At 44.4% G+C, this 22666-nt stretch overlaps 1 protein-coding gene across 1 annotated transcript in view; it reads right to left on the bottom strand.

Annotated features, from left to right (window-relative positions):
* Window positions 1–2394: 2394 nt before the first annotated feature.
* mtpn (myotrophin) overlaps window positions 2395–22666 on the bottom strand; it is a 20632-nt gene continuing 360 nt past the window's right edge. Inside the window, exons 2-4 of the mRNA XM_080022076.1 lie at window positions 10612–10725; window positions 9183–9266; window positions 2395–3991 (exon numbers count right to left, since the gene is read on the bottom strand). Coding sequence (XP_079878202.1) covers window positions 3905–3991; window positions 9183–9266; window positions 10612–10725 — 285 coding nt within the window. The 3' untranslated portion in view covers window positions 2395–3904. The remainder of the gene's footprint in view (window positions 3992–9182; window positions 9267–10611; window positions 10726–22666) is intronic.

Raw genomic sequence — 22666 nt, 5'->3', positions numbered from 1 at the left:
ATTTAAAAGACTTTAAAAATACTTTTTGAACATTAATTTATTAGTGGCCAGTGTCCGTTGTATCTTCACAGCAAGGAGACGCTCGTGGATTTTTCAACCAGTCGGCCTATGAGGAAACACACGCCTCAAATGGGCCAAGGCCCCAGCGACCCCACCTGCCATCTCGGGCGACCCGCTGTCGGGGCCGGGCATCCCCCCGGGTTCGGGGACGAGCATGAGGACTTGAGCAGGAACAGATAGAGGACGAATGCCTAGAAGTCCTTTCATCGCCGGTTGACATGCCATAAAGCGCCGTGCCCATGCGCGGCAAAATGCAGGAGCGATGAGTCAACTCGTGATTTTTTTTGAATTGTTTTTTTGTTTTTTTATCATCAAACTAAATCACAGGTTCACTGCGGTGGACATGAGTGGTATTTTCCGGCTCCGCAAAGACAAAGAGAGAAATTAGCTGCTTTATACTTCTAGATTGCCACTGTCAATCAAGAGCAGGCCTCCATTTGCCTCACTTGTTCAACTGGAAACCGATTTAAATGAGCAGGTCAGAAATATGTGAGCGAGACAGAGAGAGAGAGAGAGCGAGAGAGAGAGTGTGTGTGTGTGTATGTGTGTGTGTGTGGAGAGAGAAAGAGATGCTCGGCCACCTTATCGCAGTGTTTTGCCGCCGTGCAATAATTGATTTGGCTTTGTTTTCAGAAAAACATGACAATCTACAGACACTGCAAGTGGCCTCATCACTGTGTGTATGTGTGTGTGTATGTGTGTTTCACCATCCGGACTGTGTGTTCCTTGAAGGTTCTTGATGTCGCTGCTGCCCATCTGCTGAAACAGTAAAATACAGTGTATTTCTACCATTCCCTTAACAACAATACAACACACCCACCCACCAACACACACACACACACAATACTAATACACTTTGTTTATTTTGTACAGCACTTTTAAAAACATGAAGAGTTTGAAAAAAACAAAATAACCTGTGTTAAAAGAACAATGTGAACTGTTGAATACGTTGCACTGAGCCCCAATGAAAGCGTCATAGCCTGAGGAAACTCATTCTGCGCGTGGGCGTACTGGATAGTACACCTACGGGAAACTATACCCGCGTAGTCACGGGGTTACCAATATCAGGGCGGCGATTGCCATCGTAACGACTACTGACCATACGCATTTGACCAGTGGAGGGACAACGGGATTCGTAAACAAAGAAATCAAGACATCAATTTCGAAGAATTCTTCAGGTGACACCGACCCAAAACTTTGCGGCGTAGATGGGAACAGGACTTGACCGTGGCGCTTGGGTAGTCCAACAGGGTTAGAAAAGCAGAGGCGGTCAGGGAGTCACTTGGTTCTTCATGGCTAGGGAAATAAAGCAACCTTCCAGCTTCTGACTGTGTGAAAGATATGAGTCGCTTTCCCCCCCCCACACATTGGGGAAGAGGTTTTCGAACTGAACGTCCCGGAATATTCGTCTAGAAACTGAATTTGAGTCATCCAAGTCATGTCTCGCAAGTCGAGCAGCTGATCGCTGTCGGTGCCACGTTATCGATTCCCCCCCCCCCCCCCAGTTTTAACCCGTTTGCTGCCAATTTGCTTCCACGTGGCAAGGCAAGGCTTTTGGGAGACGGCAGCGGTGAATAGTTTGGTCAAACTTGGCATTATAAACGTACTAAGAAACGCCCGCTGTTCCCTCTTGACCGGTGTGCCAGCGTGACTCAACCTTTTCCACCCACGAGCTAAAACTGATTCACTGAAAAAGAGAAAAACCAAAGAAAAAGAAAATAAAGAGGAACGGAAAAACTGAGATTTAATGTCCAATATGCGCCGCGGCAAGCGACATATAACCGAGGCCTTTGTCGGTGGAGATAGTTGAGCTACTGCAAGCCGAGCACTTTTTGACGCCTCTTATCTCTAAATTAAGTTCTTCGTTAGAACTTCATTCACCACTAAAGCACTTTTCTACATACTGATGATCTCCCGCCGCCGGAGCCTTTGGCGCATCCGTCCACCAAGCGCCGGGAATGTTTCTCCGGCAAATTCCGCCGCCGTTCGCCGGACACCCCAGGCAAGCTGGTTTCGCCTCGTTAATGCCGAGCCGGCTGCACGCGGAACCGACGACATCCGCTTGTCACCCGGCTGGGAGACAAGGCGGTCACACCGCGACCACCAGCTGGACACGCTCCTCGCCCTTGTGCAGCCGGCAGTTTTCTAGGTCATCAAAGACGTGGAGAAGGCTGTAAAAAGGCGGTAAGCTGAACGACCACGCCTCTGCGCCCGCCGAAGGGTTCCATTCTCCACCGGAACAAAGACCGCAACGGGGGGGGGGAAAAAAAGGAACTTGAAGCACTTTCAAACAGAAGGGGGAAATTATCTCAATAATAGAAGATACAAACACCCTTTCAGTATAGACTTTTTTATTTTCGTTTTTACAGACTTTTTGTCACAACAAAGTCAGCAAGAGCATCTCTTTTTTTTTGTTTTTTTTTTGTTGTTGTTTTTTTGTTTTTTTTTCTTTTTCTCTTTTTCTCCATTGCGATGTAGTCGTTTGAAAGCAACCGAGAGGACAGCGACCATTTTCAGAGCGTAATAGCAGAGGCAGTTTTGACATGCAGCGAACTGGACGGGGCCGCTGGCTGAACCTAAGGAGGGGAGGGGAGACGCCCGTCGCCCGCACTCCCCACCGTCCAGCCACAGCCCCCACCCCCTGGTGCCCCCCCGGTAAGAGCACGCCCAATGCATCTAATATAAAACACACACACACAAAAAAAAAAAAAAAAAAAAAAGGCTGCGTCGATAACAGATTTTAGGCGTTAAACTTGTTCACTCCAGGAGAGACTAAATGATTGTAAATCTAAAAATCACTATTACGTAATGTCAACTTACTTTGCTTCAGCTTTCAGTAAATGATTACTTAATATCTTAATACTCTTTTTTTTTTTTTTTCCTCTAGATAGCCAGCATGGTGATTTGCTAAATAAAATATCATCTTTTATATTAGCCACGTTTGTTAGAAATGTCGTTTGAAATGGAACCAATTCGGGGCCAAATGGAAATGGGGGGAAAAAAAAAAAAAAAAAAAACGGCCGATGGCCCTCTTCCTTCCTGCGAAGTGAAATTTCAAGGGTTTGCATATGGACACAGACGATACCTGCACACTCACTCACGCACACATTCGAACACACACACACACACACACACACACACACATTCAAACACACACACACAAGTTACTAGAAAGAAATTTTTCAACCGTTCTCGCAAATGTTTGTAGCATCGTGCAATGCTAAGATGTTGTGTTATGATGAGACGAAGTGGCCGTACAATATGTAAAGGAGTATAAAATATGAACACGCTATAGAACTACTACAGTTTGGTTTCTATCCACAGTCTTAAAGAGAGGCTTGCACATAAAAGCTGTGAATTTGAAGTGCCGCGCTTTGCTTCTGCATTTTTAATTAACGGGAGTCTTGTTTTCAATCTGCGTGTTTCGGGCTCCAGGTGTGGGCCTTTTTTTCCCCCCTAAGTGTTTTGGTCCCTAAGGGAGACGCGATCGACAAGTCCACCTGTTAAATGGCAACCGAAAGAGGCAAAAAGAGGAGAGGAAAATTCCAAACAAATTTAGAAAATAAAAATTAAAAAAAAAAAAAAGGGGGCGAGGGAAAGGAAAAAAACCCCAAATAATACACCCCCCAAAAAAAACTAGGAAAGAAAAAAAAAAACAAAAAAAAAACAAAAAAAAAAAAAAACAGTGACCCTCCCAAACAGACAGAAAACAGCAGCAGTGCGGAGACAGAGGTGGTTTGGGGTAAAGGGGTGGGTCTGTCTGTAGTCTGGGACCACTGCGTCCATCTGTCTGTTTGTTCGTCCGTTTGTCCGCCTCGGCAGCCCCCCACCCTGCTGCGACGGCTCACTTGAGCAGCTCCTTGATGGCCTCGGACTCGGCGGCGTCCAGGGCGCTGAGGCCGCCCGGGCCTTTCCGCTCCTTGTCGGCTCCCTGCGGAGAAGGGGAACAGGACCGTTAAGTACGCCCGGCGGTGGTCTTCCCGGAGCGCTCGGAGGGGATCCCGCAATCTGACCCGTCGCGCCCCGCGCCGCTTTCACGCCGAATCAGCGGCTGTTTTGGCACCTGTTGGGACAAACGTGGGAGGGGTCTCTCTTCCTAAGCTCGCCTGTTGTGGCGGCATCATCCAATCAACGCCCCGCGAAGCACAGTGTGCGTCGATCTTGTGGCAGCCAGTGAGATTTGCTTTTTCTCTGCATCTCAAATATGTGTGTGCATACATTAACTTATCAACTTACACATCTGCCAGTGGGCCCACTTCCCAAATATGAAATAAAAAGCACGTAAAATCCAAAAATGACTTTTGGGAAAATCGGAATATAGAAAAACAGGAATATTTGTAACTATCTGCATTTGCATGAGCCAGACCCGACAATTCAAGTCAATTGTCCCTCGAAGGCGGCGTTGACACACTTGCATATTACAATTATCAACAAATGCCACCTTCCTGAGATTGTAAAGAGGTAAAACGATTCAAACTATTTATCAAGTTATATGTGCAGCTTTGAAAGTAGGTTGCGGTCGTCATGTTATTATATTGTATAAGGTTAGCCTAGCTCACAGAACGCTACTTGTTAAAGGTAACAGGACTGAGTGAAGGAAAAAATTCAACTCTGCTGAAAGCAAGAAATGGCAGTGGCTCTCACAGAGCTCCAAAGGAAAACCAGAGAGAAGGGAATGAAGAGAATGCTGGATATGTGATGGAGTGGGGGGAGAGGGGTGACGACAACAACATCAAAAGCAGGTAGAAAATAAACGGACGGCCGATGAGGGAGCCGACGTGTTCCACAAGCGAAGCGACAACAGATTTAATGGGCAGCAGAGGAGCATGTACTGGAGAGACGCGCTTTTGTTTGGTCTGCCAACTTTCGCCTCTTTGTGGAGGGCTTTACGGCGCTCTCTCAAAGAGGCTCCATTGTTGCGTGGAGAAGCGGGCAATCAAGAGTGGGCTGACCCAGTTCTGGTGCCAGAGAAGTTGGGAGGACGGCTGTTTGTGTGCAAATGTCATGCCACGGGAGCAGCGGAGCACGTCGCCAGCCGGGCAGATTTACCAGGGATGAGTGGCTGACCTGTTTGCTCTGAATCTCTAATTGGAAGGAAAGAACACGAGGGCTTTCGTCTTTTCATACGGTGCTCAAGTTTAACCAGATTGGTGCACTCCCGAAATATCTTAATACACTTTTTTTTTTTTTTAATAAATAGATTTCATACAATACAATACAAAAAAAAGCACCTTGCAGCTGATCACCGTGCAGTAAAATTCTGCGAGTTGTGGAGGTAAAGAGGACAGAAAAGGGGGAGCTGGCGCTCTTCTCCCCGCCACCTTCCTTCTCCAGCTCTGGGGAAGTCATTAGTACCTTGTTTCAAACCGTACCTAGTAACCGGACTCTGCAGGCCTCATTTTGTCGGCTGAAAACAACGCTGCACCTTGACCTGAGCCCTCGCACCATCAACGCTAACCCCGCCAGGGAAAAGACCAGGCATCTACCTGACAAAACCAATTACAGGCCTAGTGTATGCTACTGTATTTGAGGCTAAAGCATCTAATAATGAGCCTTCTCTGCCTCTCGCCACCCAGCCAAATTCCCCCCGAACCGTCTTCCTGAAAGTCTGCCACAGATACCCCATTCCCCCTGGGCGTTTACTCCCGGGCCACGATAATAGATCCAGCCTGTGCAATCTCTCCCTTCCTCTCTGGATACGGCTCACCGTCTCCCCTGGCCGCCCGGTGCTGTGCCACACTGCTCACACCACTTACAGTAATGAGCCTGCCTAACTTCAATGGTAATATTTCATGAAGACCTCACTAACCAAACATTATCCAATCAAAGAGATGCGAGTGGAGCAGCCTAATGAAAAGCAATGGCCTCCCAGGGCTCGCCCCCCAGTCAAAGAGCCAGGCAGCTTTATCATACAGATAATGTAGCTGTACAAAGCTGTGGGTCATGCTTACTTTAGGCCACTGGCTATAGCCTAGGGGTTCATTAAGTCTTCATTATTCCACGATGCGGTGGAATGGCACGAACTCCCAAAGCACAAAACTCCTGATGTACGAGGGCCCCTCTCTGCGCAGATTAAAAGTGCAATGCTTTACTGAGCCTATTGACCTGCCCGTACCGGTCAAACACCACAGCCCTCTGAGAGCTTATATTTTATATCCCACTGAATAAACAGGGAATCGATAATCCACGTTGGAGCAGCCGGTGTGGCCGGTCCAAAAACTAACCCGGGGAGAGGGTGGGAGGTTGGGCCAGTCCCTCGATTAAAAAGGGTTAAATCAACAAAAAATAAATAAAAGAGCCGCCTTCTTGTTAGATTCACAAGGCAGTAACATTGACTGCAGGTCAGGCGAGCGAGCCCACAGGAGCCGAGAGGTCAAAATGGCCACGGTAAAAAAATGATATTGGCATGAAAAAAAGGCTGGTGTAAAAAGGAGGCATACGAGAGCCATTCAAAATAGCTTTTCAGACATCAACCGCTTCCTTCAGCCCATTATGATAGAAGCGTTTCATCAAGGCTAAATTTAAAGGACAGGAAATAGCCGTCTGGTCTCAACACTCATTTCCTGTAGCCGAGCCAAGCCTTTATCTACATTGCAAATAAACAAACGGCTCAGGTCGAGGCACAAGCAAATAGGGAACCATTTGAGTTCTGCGGACAGAATTACAACGAGGCAAGATTCCAAACAGCCTGGATGAATATTATTGTCGCAACTTTGTTTCACTGATCTAATCCTGCAGTGTTAGCAGAAGTACTGCATGGGTATACTGTATGTGTGGGTGTGCTTGTGTGAGGTCGGGGGGGGAGATAGGCGGGGTCATTGTTGATTCATATTTAACTGGACGCCATCTCCAGTGTCTGCCTCTGTGAGCTGTACTCAGCACTGTCATCCCCAGACACGACAGCCCAACAGGGTTAAAATGGGCATTGATAATTCACAGATGAACACAGTGATGCTGAGGCTTGGGGCCAGCTCCAATAACGCTCCAGGGAACTTTGTCATTATGTCCACACATAAATTCCTGCCATGAAGCTATATAGCTATCTATATATATATATATATATATATATATATATATATATATATATATATATATATAATTTTTTTTATATATAATTCCCCCTCCCGCACACAGTTACAATCCAACTCTGTCAATGCACAGCCTTGATTCAGGACAGCCTCGCAGCTGAAGCTCCGCCTGGTTCAGAACCGACCGATTATGGAAGCGGCAGCGCTGCGGACGGCGTAGCCCTGGGACGATCCCTCCATCCGAGACACATGGCGAGCCTTCCCGGCTTTAAGGGTGGAGGGAACCGGGATCGGTTCTCGTGGTGACTCGTGACCTTTGGCTGCATCGGGGCATTAATCCCCGTCAGTGCTCAGCGGAGATGAGCGAGTGAGCCGGTAAGGGGACGCAGCGACGTGGGCTCCTGCCTATCTCTGCGCTCCACTGTAATGTAATCCCCATTCACGCGAGCCGTGGACCACTGACAAGTCTTGCCCGTCTTGCCTGTCGTGATACCGCGGACAAAAGGATTTTTAAACCTCGACCCCGGGGGGGGGGGCTTTATATCTCTGGAGGAGAAATGTTGTTCGTATGGCAGCCTATTTCAGTTAGATGGAGATTAGCAGGAGGGATGCTGGTGGATACGTATGACTTCTGGCAGAGAATTAAAATAAATGCTATAAAGCAGTCAGGGTGCAGACTATTTTTGCTGTGTTAGTTTTGTTAAATGACTAGGGTGCCTCTGTTGAAATGAGTAGGGAAGCTCTTCTTCACACCGCCTCATTGGGAAGACGACAGGTGCTTACTCACTGCGAATAACGGCACCCTGGGCCACCACAACACAGCACACACACGCTTATAGCTGTTTATTAGCTGTATAGACCATTAGCTGTCTGGACGACACCCATAGCTCTCCATATTGGGTCCTCCGAAAGGGCAGAGCTCACTATGTCTAATTATGATATTTTGTTTTAAGCCAAGGGGAGGAAGATCATCAATTTGCCATCACGCCTCTGCAACTGGGATGCAGATATCATTTGTTCATAACATCCATTTATAGCTGTGCTTGTCAGACATGCAGCCTTGTGTGAGACGTGGCTGATGAGCTAGTCTTCAATAAACCTTATGAAACCACAACTACCTCCCAACTAAAAACGATACTATTACAACAGTAAAACATGCTCATAGTTCCTGGGCCAGTGAGGCCATCAACACTAGGAATGTAACACCTCATCAAAACGCGTTCCCACAGGTGAACTATGGAGTATGGGAGAACAAGGGAGAATCTCTGGTAAATGCTCTCGAAAACAGAAACTCTACAACAGCACAAAGAAGCTGCTGAAGAGGCAGTGTTTGATATTTTGATAATCCTTCCCCAAAACATTTTGGGAACATCCCTATTCGATCACTACACATGTATTGGTCAACATTTATTATTTATTTTATTGAAGCACAGCATTGGAGTACTCAGGCAGACAGCCGTGCGCACAGACAGCATCATGCATTTCTGCATGATGCAAGCACACCACGCAGAAGCATCGATGAGGACGTTTAAACCAGGCTTAATACAATACCATGTGAGAACAGGGGCTGGCATTTGACTTCAACCAAATGCTGCTTTTTTTGCTGCTGATGGCCGCACGTTGGTGTTACTTTTGTTGTTGGCTGCTCGTTAGTCTGTTGCTTGAATCCAGTGTACTCTAGCTGTGCCTGTGCAAGTTTGTGCTTGTACAGGCGACTTCGACAGCAGTTTCCAGAGATTGAACGGTACAGTTTTGACACGGCAGGGTGGTGCAGGCATACAGACTGGGCCAATGTGTGAGAGCACACACACACACACAACACACACACAAAAACAAACAACAAAAACAGAACGCACAGCAGCAGTACTGTGTTTCAATCTAGGAAAATTCCAGCCCCGTCTCCACGGGACACAGGCAAACTGGGTCTTTTGTGGGTCGCTTTTGTCACATGGGTTACCTCATCAGCAATCGTGGCTCGCATTGAGCCTCCAATATGTCAACACGCCGATGGGTGAAGATCTTTGGTGTGTGTGTGTGTGTGTGTGTGTGTGCGTGCGCGCGTGTGCATGAATAAGGTGGAACAGGTATACCAACCTTTGCTAGCAGGATCTTCACGCAGGACAGGTGACCCTCGAAAATGGCTGACATCAGCGGAGTGATCCCGTGCTTGTCTGGTGCCTATGTGGTCGGGCGAGAGGACAGTTAGATGAGAGAGGGCTGGGTGAAGAAGAGTGAGATCCACTTAGTGCGGTCAGTGGGCACAGCATGCACCCTATGCCAGTGGTTCTCAAACTTTTTTTTTTTTTTTTTTAGTAGTGTACCCCCTCTAAGATCTTTTTTCAGCGGAGTACCCCATTCACTGGCATTGGGGGAAGAAAAGGAAACATACATAAAATAAATACATTATTTGTTACCGCACATAACATACATGAGGTACAGTGTGTACATCGTATGTGGTGTTTTTTTTTTTTTTTTATATATTCAACCAATATTTTTTTACACATTTTTAAATTTCCCGAGTACCCCCTGCAGTAGCACTAGGGGTACGAGTACCCCCATTTGAGAAACAGTGCCCTATGTAAGCGACATCATTCTTCATCAGAAAAATAAAAAGTCTTCTCGGGCTTTTTATTTCTCCTTCTCCTGACTTCTTATCGCGTCCATGAATTACCCAAGAGAAAAAGCCCACTCCCGGTATTTATCTCCCACGCTTGCAACATTTGGGACTCTTATCTTGATAGGCACGGGAACTGTGCATTCTCAACAATATTGGGGGGGGCTGGCGGAGGAAAGGGCGCGCTATTTATTGGTAAGCTTTTTGCTCAGCTCAGACTGATCTATGTTTGGGGACTGTGTAAAAAGGTGCTGTGATCTGACTGATGATGAGGTGGTTCGAAGGCTATGCAGGAGAAAAGTTGGCATATGAGCCTAAACTTGCAATGCCAACATGTGTCTGAAAATGCATTCCCATTCGTGTCTGCCAGGTCAAAGGTTTCCACATCTAAAAACTACAATTCTGGAAATGATTGGAATGATGGTGCACTTGGAAGGGTAAAAACAAACAAAAAAAAAAAAAGAAAGCAGCAAATTACACCAGAGCTTCAAACGGTCTGTAAATGTCAATAGTGTTGAATGGATAAATGCCCTTTAGTGGATGTAATCAATCCAACAGCACAGCAGCATCAGAGTATATTGAGGCTCTGGGGAACCATTAGGCTGAGTGTGTAGTCTGGCCTGTTTGGTCAGTTTTGAAAATGATGCTGGTGATAAAATACGTTCCAAAAAGACACCCGTGTCTCACTGCGCCTGTTCAAACAAAAATATCAACCTAGTGGGAAACCAATAAGTTTTAGAGGCCGGACAGATCTCGAGGCAGAAGTATCATAGTCTCTTGATAACATTTTTAATTGAGATAAAATAAACTCAGGGGCAGCAGGAAATGAATGCCAATGTATGTGTCGAGGGTGAGGAGCAGGGGGAAAGCCCAACCTCACCCCCAGCTGCTGGCTGCTTCGGAGCTTACATTGATGTCTGCTCCCTTAGAAAGGAGGAACTCGAGTATCTCCGCCTGGCCGCAGTCTGCCGCGTAGTGCAGCGGCTTCCTCCCACCCGTCAGGGTCCGGTTCACATTGTCATCCTGGAAGGAGGACGAAAAAACAAAAGTTAAAAAAATAAATAAATACACAAAATGTATTGGACACTGTCACAAGTATACAACTTGCGCTTATATTCAATGGTCCTAAATGATTTACAAACGGGTACGCTTGACATCAATAAACTAATTCCATTATACACCAACATTCTTTTTGCCTTTCCTCTACTGTTGCCCTGTTGCTAGACCTAAAACTGTCCACCCTGCAACTAAGAGGAAACAGACACACTCCAAACTCAAACTCTCCCTCTTCAGTCATTTTTCAAAGTACCCACACACACAGACTTTAGTGTGGCTGAGCCAGGTGGCCCTACGGTGACAATAACATATACAAAGACATGTCAATCACAGAGGGCAGCCTCAGCTGTGAGCGCCCATTTTCCTCAAAGCTCCCACCGTTGTAGCCCGTCTCCATCGCAAAAATGGATGCCAAAAGCATTTGGCTGTTTGTTTGTTGGAAAAAGCACAATGTTAGAAAAAACAAAACAAAAAAAACGCTGTGCCCGAGGTTCCTGCAAAGGAAGAAATATTGTATATCCTGTTACACAAGACCCCTGCATGAAACAACTGATGTGAGGTTGACAGAGTTAGTTTGGCTATCCAGTTCCATTTTGGGGACCAACAGAACTATTGGCACCGGGGGGCTTACGCTGCTGTCAAGCCAGGTTACCTTTGCGCTCTGGTGCAGCCGGCGGGCAAGTGAAGCACTTGTGCCCGATGTCTCCGCACAGCACACCTAACTCAAAAAGACACATCTAGGGTCTGAGTGACATGTTTAAGAAGAAAAAGAAGAAAATTTAAGAATAATAAAGACTTGTCTCCATAGAGAGTGGACGTGTTTCAGTTTCTCGTCTTTGGAACCGAGCGTCACGGTTCGGACTTTTTCTTCCAGAATGTTTTTTTCGTCTTCCTGAAAAACAAATAACTTTTGAAATATTTGTACAAAATAAATATTTGTAAAAAAAACACTATTTGTGCTTTTATTTTTTGGCTCCACCCCTACTTTATGGCAATGTTACTGATTCCATTCCCACACACTTCCATTCTGGGTACATGGTATGTCTGGTATATCACGGTAGAAGTCCACCAGACGCACTGGTACATCGTACGGGTAAGTTCTTCCTAAATATCCATTGTTGGAGCTCCACTGAACACCTTAGCCGTGCGGGGTCAGCACAGAGCCGCCCAGCATTTCTATATTTTTGTGAGAGGTCTATTTTTTTCCCCCTGCGCGCAGCTACGCAAGCCTTTTCAAGAGAAACACAAAACTACATAAAATAATTTTGTAAAGATTGCAATCAATCAAGGTGTCCAGTCGCAAAATAACCCCCTGCGATGGCCGCGTCCCTCTTTATTACAAACTTCTCTTCGGACACTCACTTCCACTCGCACCACGTCGTTCGAGAACGATCCGATTCTTTTGAACGGCTCTTTTGTAGGGATGAAGGGAACAGAGTCTCGCTGGGGGATGAGCTGTTCTTTTTGTGTCAAGTTTTACCGTTTTAGATTGTTGTTTGTTTAAGTTGCCATCTCCTACCACTGGCAAATGTTTTCTCCTCCATGTAAGAGAGAGCCTATGCTCCTCCCTCGCTGATGCCCTGGCTGAGAAGGAAGGAGCACACCCATTGGCACTTCAGGTTCACAAAGCGATGCACTGGTCTGACTGTGAGGTTTTATTTCAATAAGTTATTTTACTATTATTATTATTTATGCGTAAAGAACATTGTTTATAACTGTTCTACACAAAAATAACTAACTATAGTACTGGTTTTATTATTTTTTTTATGTGAAACTTGTAAAAATATTATATATATATATATATATATATATATATATATATACACACACACACACACACACACACACACACACACACACACACACACACACACAGTGGGGCAAAAAAGTATTTAGTCAGGCACCAATTGTGCAAGTTCTCCCACTTAAAAAGATGAGAGAGGCCTGTTATTTTCATCATAGGTACACTTCAACTATGAGAGGCAAAATGGGGGGAACGAATCCAGGAAATCACATTGTAGGATTTTTAATGAATTAATTGGTAAATTCCTCGGTAAAATAAGTATTTGGTCACCTACAAACAAGCAAGATTTCTGGCTTTCACAGACCTGTAACTTTTTCTTTTAGAGGCTCCTCTGTCCTCCACTTGTTACCTGTATTAATGGCACCTGTTTGAACCCATTATCAGTATAAAAGACACCTGTCCACAACCTCAAACAGTCACACTCCAAACTCCACTATGGCCAAGACCAAAGAGCTTTCAAAGGACACCAGAAACAAAATTGTAGACCTGCACCAGGCTGGGAAGACTGAATCTGCAATAGGTAAGCAGCTTGTTGTGAAGAAATCAACTGTGGGAGCAAATATTAGAAAATGGAAGACATACAAGACCACTGATAATCTCCCTCGATCTGGGGCTCCACGCAAGATCTCACCCTGTGGGGTCTAAATGATCACAAGAACGGTGAGCAAACATCCCAGAACCACACGGGGGGACCTAGTGAATGACCTGCAGAGAGCTGGGACCAAAGTAACAAAGGCTACCATCAGTAACACACTACGCCCCCAGGGACTCAAATCCTGCAGTGCCAGACGTGTCCCCCTGCTTAAGCCAGTACATGTCCAGGCCCGTCTGAAGTTTGCTAGAGAGCATTTGGATGATCCAGAAGAGGATTGGGAGAATGTCATATGGTCAGATGAAACCAAAATAGAACTTTTTGGTAAAAACTCAACTTGTCATGTTTGGAGGAGAAAGAAAGTTGAGTTGCATCCAAAGAACACCATACCTACTGTGAAGCATGGGGGTGGAAACATCATGCTTTGGGGCTGTTTTTCTGCAAAGGGACCAGGACGACTGATCCGTGTAAAGGAAAGAATGAATGGGGCCATGTATCGTGAGATTTTGAGTGAAAACCTCCTTCCATCAGCAAGGGCATTGAAGATGAAACGTGCCTGGGTCTTTCAGCATGACAATGATCCCAAACACACCGCCCGGGCAACGAAGGAGTGGCTTCGTAAGAAGCATTTCAAGGTCCTGGAGTGGCCTAGCCAGTCTCCAGATCTCAACCCCATAGAAAATCTTTGGAGGGAGTTGAAGGTCCGTGTTGCCCAGCGACAGCCCCAAAACATCACTGCTCTAGAGGAGATCTGCATGGAGGAATGGGCCAAAATACCAGCAACAGTGTGTGAAAACCTTGTGAAGACTTACAGAAAACGTTTGACCTCTGTCATTGCAAACAAAGGGTGTATAACAAAGTATTGAGATGAACTTTTGTTATTGACCAAATACTTATTTTCTACCATAATTTGCAAATAAATTCTTTAAAAATCAAACAATGTGATTTTCTGGATTTTTTTTTCTCATTTTGTCATAGTTGAGGTATATCTATGATGAAAATAACAGGCCTCTCTCATCTTTTTAAGTGGGAGAACTTGCACAATTGGTGGCTGACTAAATACTTTTTTGCCCCACTGTGTGTGTGTGTATATATATATATATATATATATATATATATATATATATAAATATATATATATATATATATATATATATATATATATAAAAATAAACAAATTAATATTTTATTTGAAATATCCACTATTCCAGACACCTCCCCTCCAACCAGATGAATTATAAAAACCCACCAATGAACTTGAACCCCCATCTGCCGCCACAGTCATACACACAGAGCATTACACTAGTTATTTGTGGCAGAATATTATAAAAAAAAAATTTCCACATAAAAAACAAAAAGACAATTCTTGAATATAAAGATCCAGAAAACACATACTGTTACCGTGGCCCCATATACATACCGAACAATGAGCCACCTTTACCGTTGCATCTTCACAGAGTATTTTCCTGGAAATTATACTAGGTTGTGACTGGGAAAATTTACGGAATAACTTTTACGGAACATCAAGACCGGCTCCTTTTCCCACATGACACCAATAGGGAACATCTCCAGTAGATTTTCAACTTTCAATCCAAGTGGGAAAATTCCAATCGGCGATTGCTGGGAGGCAAGCTATGGCAGAATGTAATGTAATGGGGCAAATGTGATCTCCCCATTACAGAACTGCAGGATTTATTATTTACAAGTAAAATATTTACACAAAAACATCTAGTTTTTACTCAATCAAGTCTCAAAGCGACGTAAAGCAACGGGTAGAAGTGCGTGAAGCGGTACGGGACAGTAGGGGGGGAAACAGGTTTTTTTTTTTGTAACAGAACAGAACGGGGCAGCCCTTAACTCGGTTGTGTTTAAAAATATTGTTTGATACAAGTTAGGGAAACAAATTGAATTGAATTTCCTTAATAAATTGTTGTTAACCTTAACAATCATCGATTAATTAATAACATAAAAGCTAATGATGTCATCAGGGTGTAGCACCATGGCGCCCTATACGGCGTCGTGAACCTCCGAGATTTTGTGACTCCTCCTCATTTTATTGCATTTCAAAATGGAGACGTTTGAGGCAAGACTATTACAGGAATATTTATTTAATTTAGTAAATATTCTTAAAATATACTTTACATACTTAATATTTATTTTAATTTGTTGCCGTCCTCTGTGACGGAATGAGCCGGATATTACGTAGCAGATCAAGTCCAGTGCAGATATAGACAAGGCTACTAAAATTACTAAACATTGCTAAAATTGTTATGTATATATAACAGACAAAAACAATTTTGTTTAGCCAAGACACATATTGTTTGTTTCATTTTGCCATCATTCCTCTCCCTCGCGCCGGGTTTATTTTCCCTCCCCCCATGCCATTCAGAAGGTATCATCCTCTGCATCCAGAAGCTCCCATTTTCTACGGCCAGCCATGAGAAATGAAAAAAACTTCACTCCAATTCTCTGATACCTCTTTTCCAATGTGGACGCTGGCACATAAATAGACAGGATGGTCTCAGCAAACCCCGCAGTGCAAGAAAAGTGATCCCATTAATCACAATGAAAGATCCCCCACCTCGGCCGGCGCACGTGCTAGCTTGGGCACCCCACCAGAGCAGTTTGTCGTATATTGACTAATTTATATATTTATATTGACATTTATTTATTTATTGCCTTATTTAATTATTTTATTTCATTTCGTTTGCGTGCCATATGCACATACATCCTCAAGTTGAATAAGCTGCATGCGCTGCTGCTCCGTCTGTTCAATCTCAGTCCGCATGGGGTGCAGACCGGGACCTTGCCACATCGATTTTGGCATTATCACGGCATGTGTGAAAAAGTGCAAGACATAAATGTTCCTGTATTTTACCGGGAACTATGTGTGAAAGGGGCTCCAAACAGCTCTGAGCAGAGATCTCATTCCACCCCCTCTCCACTATCAGTTTTGGAAAAAGATGAGCAGCACAAACAGACAGATTTTTCCTGGCAGATAGAAAAATAATCGTTTTTTTTATTTTAACCTGTGTTGTCCGCCTGCTGGGCATACAACACAGATTATTTGTATGCAATTGCATCTAGGACAGAGTTAGTCCGCAAGTGGAGTTCAACTTCTCAACCTGCAATGCAACTCTTTATTCATTCTTTAATCATCAAGAACTGCTGCAGCAACTCTGTCCTGTGGACGATGTTGGATGTCAAGGGCACAGCTTTTTGTCACACAGAACCGCCACCAATTCCCGTCTTTGGAGAACAATTTTGCCATGTTTTGGTCTATAATAGCCATTCCCAACCTAGGGGCCAACGGTTTTGCAAGCGGGCTGCCAAATCATGGGCAAAACACAAAGTTTTTATTGAAAAATAAATAAAAAATGATTAATTACAAAAACGTCTTTAAGTGTAAAAAAGAAAAAAGAAAAATGTTCATGGTATTTTTTCTTTAAAACCTTCAAAAATGAATCATCACTAATAGATAGAACTTATGGTAGGGTGTACTACGACCAACGGACCATGATCAATGTGCATTTTTGAACTTGAGGTGAAAATCAAAATGGATAGTTGACTAGCATGAGGCACAATGAAAAGGAAAGAAGCCATTGGTACATTATCCACAAGCCAAGTCCCATCGGGACATCGAACAGATGGGACAGGCACAGAAGACGAACCCTAACCGCCGTGCGTGGTGTGTTCCGAGACTTTATCAAACTAATCTCTAAAGCCATGTGAACTGCGCCGTCACCTCGAGACAAAACACCAACATGTCCAAGCTGCTTGAATTTTTCGATAATAAGCTCAAGGAGTATCAGGGAAAGAAGAAAGTCATTGAAAAGTTGTGTATGGGCACCGAGAACTCAAAGGCAGTGGAAGCGTCCTATCGGGGTCGCCCGACTCATAGCCGAGGCCGGTAAAGCGCATCCATTCTGGGAGAATTTAATTCTTCCAGCCACAAGAGATCGTAGGGGTGATGTTGGGAGAGAAGGCATGCAAGCCAATCAACCTCATCTCATTGTCTGTGACTCAGTCGGACACAGGATTGACGAGATGGCAGAGAATGTGTCAGAACAGCTGATAACGAGCGTACGAGAGAGTCGTTTTTATGCCCTCCAATTGGATGAATCGACAGACATCGCAAATCTGTCAAAACTGCTTGCCTATGTAAGGTATGAAAATAAGAGAGATAAAAGAAGAGTTCCTCTTTTGCAAATCTTTACCAACGTGTCCAACTGCTCAGGCCATTTTGACATCCTGAACGTGTTCATGGTTTCAAACGGGATTGACTGGTCCAAATGTGTGGGAGTGAGCACTGATGAGGCCCAGCATCGCACGGCAATCTTGACCCGGGTGAAACCTGTGGCTCCACTCGTAGCATCTGTCCACTGCAGTATACACAGAGAAGCCCTGGCTATAAAGAAAATGCCTGCAGATCTAAAGACTGTTCTAGATGAGGCTGTCAGAGGAGTCAACTTCATCAAAAGCCTCCCACTGCAATCACCTTTATTTTCCGTTTTATGTGAAGAGATGGGCAGTGACCATAAGCAGCTTCTGTTACTCACCAAAGTCCAGTGGCTCTCAAGGGGGAAAGTACTGATGCGACTTTTTGAATTGCGTGATGAGGCGAGGGTGTTTTTTCTCGACACAAAGTTTGAACTGGCACATTGCTTAAGTGATTTTTAGTGGCTGCCTAAATTGGGATACCTGGCCGACATTTTCCGCCACTTAAATGGACTCAACCTCAGTCTCCAAGGAAAAGCAGTGACCATGTTCAATGTCCGGAATAAAATAGAAGGGACTGGCTTTTATTAAAGACGAAATACAGGAATAAACTGAATATTGAGCCTGATCTCCGCCTGAGACTGTCCTCCCTTAAGCTAGACATCAAGCATTTGGTGTCTGCCATGCAACATCAGCTTCTCATTAGGTGAGTTAATATTAATGTGCTCCTGTTATTCTTAGTTTTATCAGCGCTGGCGTGAGTCATTAGGCTACATTCAAAACACTGCGCCCTTCAGACAGCACTTACTGGATACAGTTACGAACGTTACGCAAAAGTTCCATAGATATAAGGTTATTTTTAACCCACCTCTTTTTTTTGTTTTACCACTACTGTACTGTATCTATGAAAATGCATATGATTGTTAAAATATACGTCCTCTGAGAACACACGGATTGGCTCCCGTATTACTTCTGTTCGGATGTGGGCCGCAAACACTTTTGAGATCTTCAAGTGGACCGTGTCCGAAAAGGTTGGGAACTTCTGGTCTATAAACAACTATCAGAATCAGCTTTATTCAGCTATCAGCTATTTATAAGTATGTTCACATAAATACAAGGAATTGACTCCGGTTTATTCATTACTCTTAATGTACATACATGGACTAAACATACAGCTGAAACAAAGACGAGTTGAACTTAAACATTTAACTACTATAACACACACACACACACACACACACACACACACACACACACACACACACACACACACACACACACACACACACACACACACACACACACACACACACACACACACACACACACACACACACAAATTGTCGCAAGAAAGCAACTAATCATCATTACTACTCCAAGAGGGGGAGGATCACCACGGGTGAGACAAATAAACATAGAACCAAACAACATGAACACAGAAAAACATGAACATAGAAACATCAGACAACAACATGCTTCGACAAAACTGTCTTGTGACGAATCCACCTGGATGTAGCTGACAGGGTCCTTAAGCCACATAACAGTATACACTCCACAACCGCAGGAAAGCCCCGAGCACCACGCCCTGCAGCTACAGAAGACCCCACAGCCCCCAGAGAAGCCAGGAGTCCACAGAGCAACACCCACGCACGGCACCAAGGAGCATAAACCTGCCCCAGAGAGTGTGACGAGACCCTGCACCCCTGAGGGGCACACATACAACCCACACACATGTGCAGGCAGGAGACGCAGCCGCAGAAGCCAGGACTCGGACGCCAGGCACGAACCACAGGCCCAGAGCAAAGTCCCGTGCAGAGACACCGACACCTCGCCTGAACCGCCCGCCCCGCAGGGCTCCCATGCCCACCAACGCCCACGCAAGGGCCGCCATACAGCAACCAGACGCCCCACCCGGCTGCAAGCCTCGAGCACCCATCTACATAGCCGAGTGCGCATGGTGCAGGTTACCCGGATGTTAGGGCCCGCCCCCACCACCGATGCCCGCAGACAGCCAGATATGTGGGCCCTCCACCACCCCCGGCACCCGCCGCAGAGAAGCCACACAGCGGAAGCGAAGGCCAACAGACGCCTTCCGCACCACAAACCACACCCACGACAGCAAGCAGCCTCCAAGGGGCCCCGAAAAGCATACTAAACTAGAATCCATGGTGGACTCTCCGCCACTGTTACTCCTACAGTTGCTGCGTTCAAGTCATGTGGGAATTTACGATCAAAACGACTTGCTGCTTCCTGCTGCTCATAACATAAATCAGTTTTTATCTCAGTAACTACTCTACTTATATTTTAACCTTATGGAAAAATCTATTTGGAAACATCTTTCAACAAACGTGCCAGCAAAATGATGTAATGTAGCCGAAATGTTGTACGTTTCAAAGTTAATAACAACACATTATGAAAGGAATTATGTGTCACAATTCACAAACACATATAATGCAACAAATACAAATATAAATGGGAAAAGATCAATAAATACTACAATCTTGGGTTTGAAAAAAATCTGAGACATGAATGTTTTACAAATCTAAATTACTTAGGTTGTGTAAACCATTTTACAAATAAATGTCACTAAGCAGAAAATAACAAACAAACAAATAAAAAATGCTGAGACGCGTTTTGCTGTAATTTCTGGTCACGCTGCTTCTGTCCTCTTGTCTGCTCTCTGTGTCAGAGTTTCACCGTGCAGAGGCAGCTCCTCCACCTCTGCCCCCACCCACCCGCACACATTTTACTCAAGCCGAGAGTCCATTTTATTTATTTTTTTAGTTGTGTGGTTTTATTTTATTTATGTTTTATTTATTCAGGATACTTTCATTTTTTTTCATACTACAATGTCTGAATATTCTTAAGAATAAAAGTTCATTGCTATTTGAAAGGGTGTCCTTGCATTATGCTATTATAGAAATATTATATCATTGGCAAAAAATGGTCTTAAAATAAGAATTGTATTGTTTATCGCAATAATTTCTGGGACAATGTATCGTCCAATAAAGTAGTTATCACGACAGGCCTATGTACATCTGATAGATAGTACGGCCTAGCAGATAGTTTCTCTAGACAATAACAGTCTTCCATAACAGTTTTCCATAAAAGTCAGCAGTCAACATGCTAATAGCCAGCCGGTTTGGCAGAACAAGGGACAGGAGCAATTGGAGATCTAGTTTGTATCCAACGTTAACTGAAATGAACTGCTGCAAAAGGATAACTCCATACACACCAGCTATTCAATTATTCACAGTGGAAAATTTAAAGTTCCAGCCAAAACCACTTTTCAGTTTGGAAGTTTAGCTGCAGGAAAAGTTAACCATATGAGTAGGTTTCACTTACAGGTGTAAAGTCAATACATGTATGGTTTCCACCAAATTCCATTGACACTATCACGTCACCACTCAATGCCAACCAGGGCTTGAAATTGGGACCGTTTTACTCGCATATACTCTCGAAATGTAATCGGTGCGACCTTGAAATATAATTGGGAGCATTTGGAGCGAGTGCAAATAATTGCTCTGGCGCAGCACTAGGGCTGTGCCCGACTCTGAATTTTGTCAATGTGACTACTCGACTTCTCTGCTGGCCACGTTCCTCTGTGACACGTCCCTGTTCCTCCAAATAAATACGGCAAAAACCGCACGGCTCTCCGCGATTGGGGCGCACGGAGAGCAGTGTTGGTGTCCGTATCCGGACGCAGACGATTCACACATATAAAAATATATTTATGATTCCCCTTATTTAGAATTCCCAAAGCGGACATCAGATCTGCATTAAACCCCAACACAGTTGAAGAGATGGATGGAAGAGGGTGAAAGAGCCAGCAGACTACATTTTCAATCCTGGCCCCAGGATATTGCGTAAAGCCCCAGTGGTGGCCTACCATGCATTTTTAAGACCACTTTCACCATTTTTAACTACACATATTGTTGGTGCTCCTTAAATTTTGTTGGGTGCTCTTACATTTTTGCTGGCGCTCCTGACTTTTTGAAGTTCTTTTGAAGATCTTTTTGAAGTGCTACCAAGTAAAAAAGTTCACTTTGAGCCTTGCTAACAACATATACATAGTTCATCTCTTCAGTATTAGTAAGCTAAGAATCAAGCTAAATCTATTAACAGTAAAAGAATATTTTCCAAGCAGGAATGAGAAATGTTCATAGAAAAGTATATATAGGTTTAAGTAAATAACCTCTAACCGCATTTTCATTAGTAAATAAAAGGAAAATGGCATCGGAGTGACACCTGTCAAAGAAAAGGGGTTTGCCAATTATACTGTAATAACCCAGTTCAATTTGTTTGATGTTGGTTGCAGTTCAGTTAGCTTTCAAGGATTCGCCCCAAAGTGCTTCCCACGGCTTAGACTTTCCTTCAGTAACACAAACGTAGGTTTGTAATTGAATTCCAAAACTGCAATTCTAAAACTGAAAGCGAATAAGCGCGACGTTTTAACCAGGCCCCTTGTGGTTTCCGACGTAGCATCCAGCAGTAGAGGCAAGAGCACTACCTTCACCGTGGATCTGAAACTGGCACAAACGCTTGTATGTATTGGCTGCCGCTCATGGCTATGTTGAGATGAATGTTCTCCAACAGCTTCCAAAAGAATCCAGCGACGATGGCAGCTTTCCCGCTCACCTATAGTGACCCACCCACTAACCACCCTACTTGCCAGGTAACTTTACTTGGACAAGTATTTCTTGCATTGTAAATATTGGATCGAATATATATCCACCAAAGTTATGCTTCACCACAAACCAACTGGTGCGTTCGAGGATGGCGCTGTCACAATTGTTATATGATGGGAATTACTTATGATACGTTTCCATCCAATTTTAAGAGGAGTTGTGCGCTAACGTGAGAAGTGTGGCCATACGTAGAACGTGAACTCGGTGCGTTCCTACCCGTGGAGTTGAGAACAATGAACTGATGTTTTTTTTTTTTTTCTTTTGTTATGTTTCAATCTTGAACGCAAACAAATGGCTCTGCTGAGACTGGTGGACAAGGACTACAAGTTGCGTTGCACGTCACTGCGAGTGGCATCAACTGAACGAAACAGAGGCAAATCCTTCATCGCGATTCATCGTCAACTAAAATGCCGTGATGGTGATAGCGCTGGTTGAAGGCGCCTAGATGGATGAGACTTCATTAATCCCAGGAGGGAAATCGCGGCGTTACAGTAGCTCCAATCAAAACAATAGAAAATAATAAAGTAATAGGAATCACAATTGGGGGGGGGGGGAGACAAGGGTAGAAAACAGCGATCGTGGGGGTGATGTGCACATCACCCCCAC

Source organism: Zeus faber, assembly GCF_960531495.2.
Source record: "Zeus faber genome assembly, chromosome: 21".
Classification (NCBI taxonomy): domain Eukaryota; kingdom Metazoa; phylum Chordata; class Actinopteri; order Zeiformes; family Zeidae; genus Zeus; species Zeus faber.
Note: the sequence above shows the minus strand (reverse complement) of the source record. Positions and strands in the feature narration are given on the sequence as shown.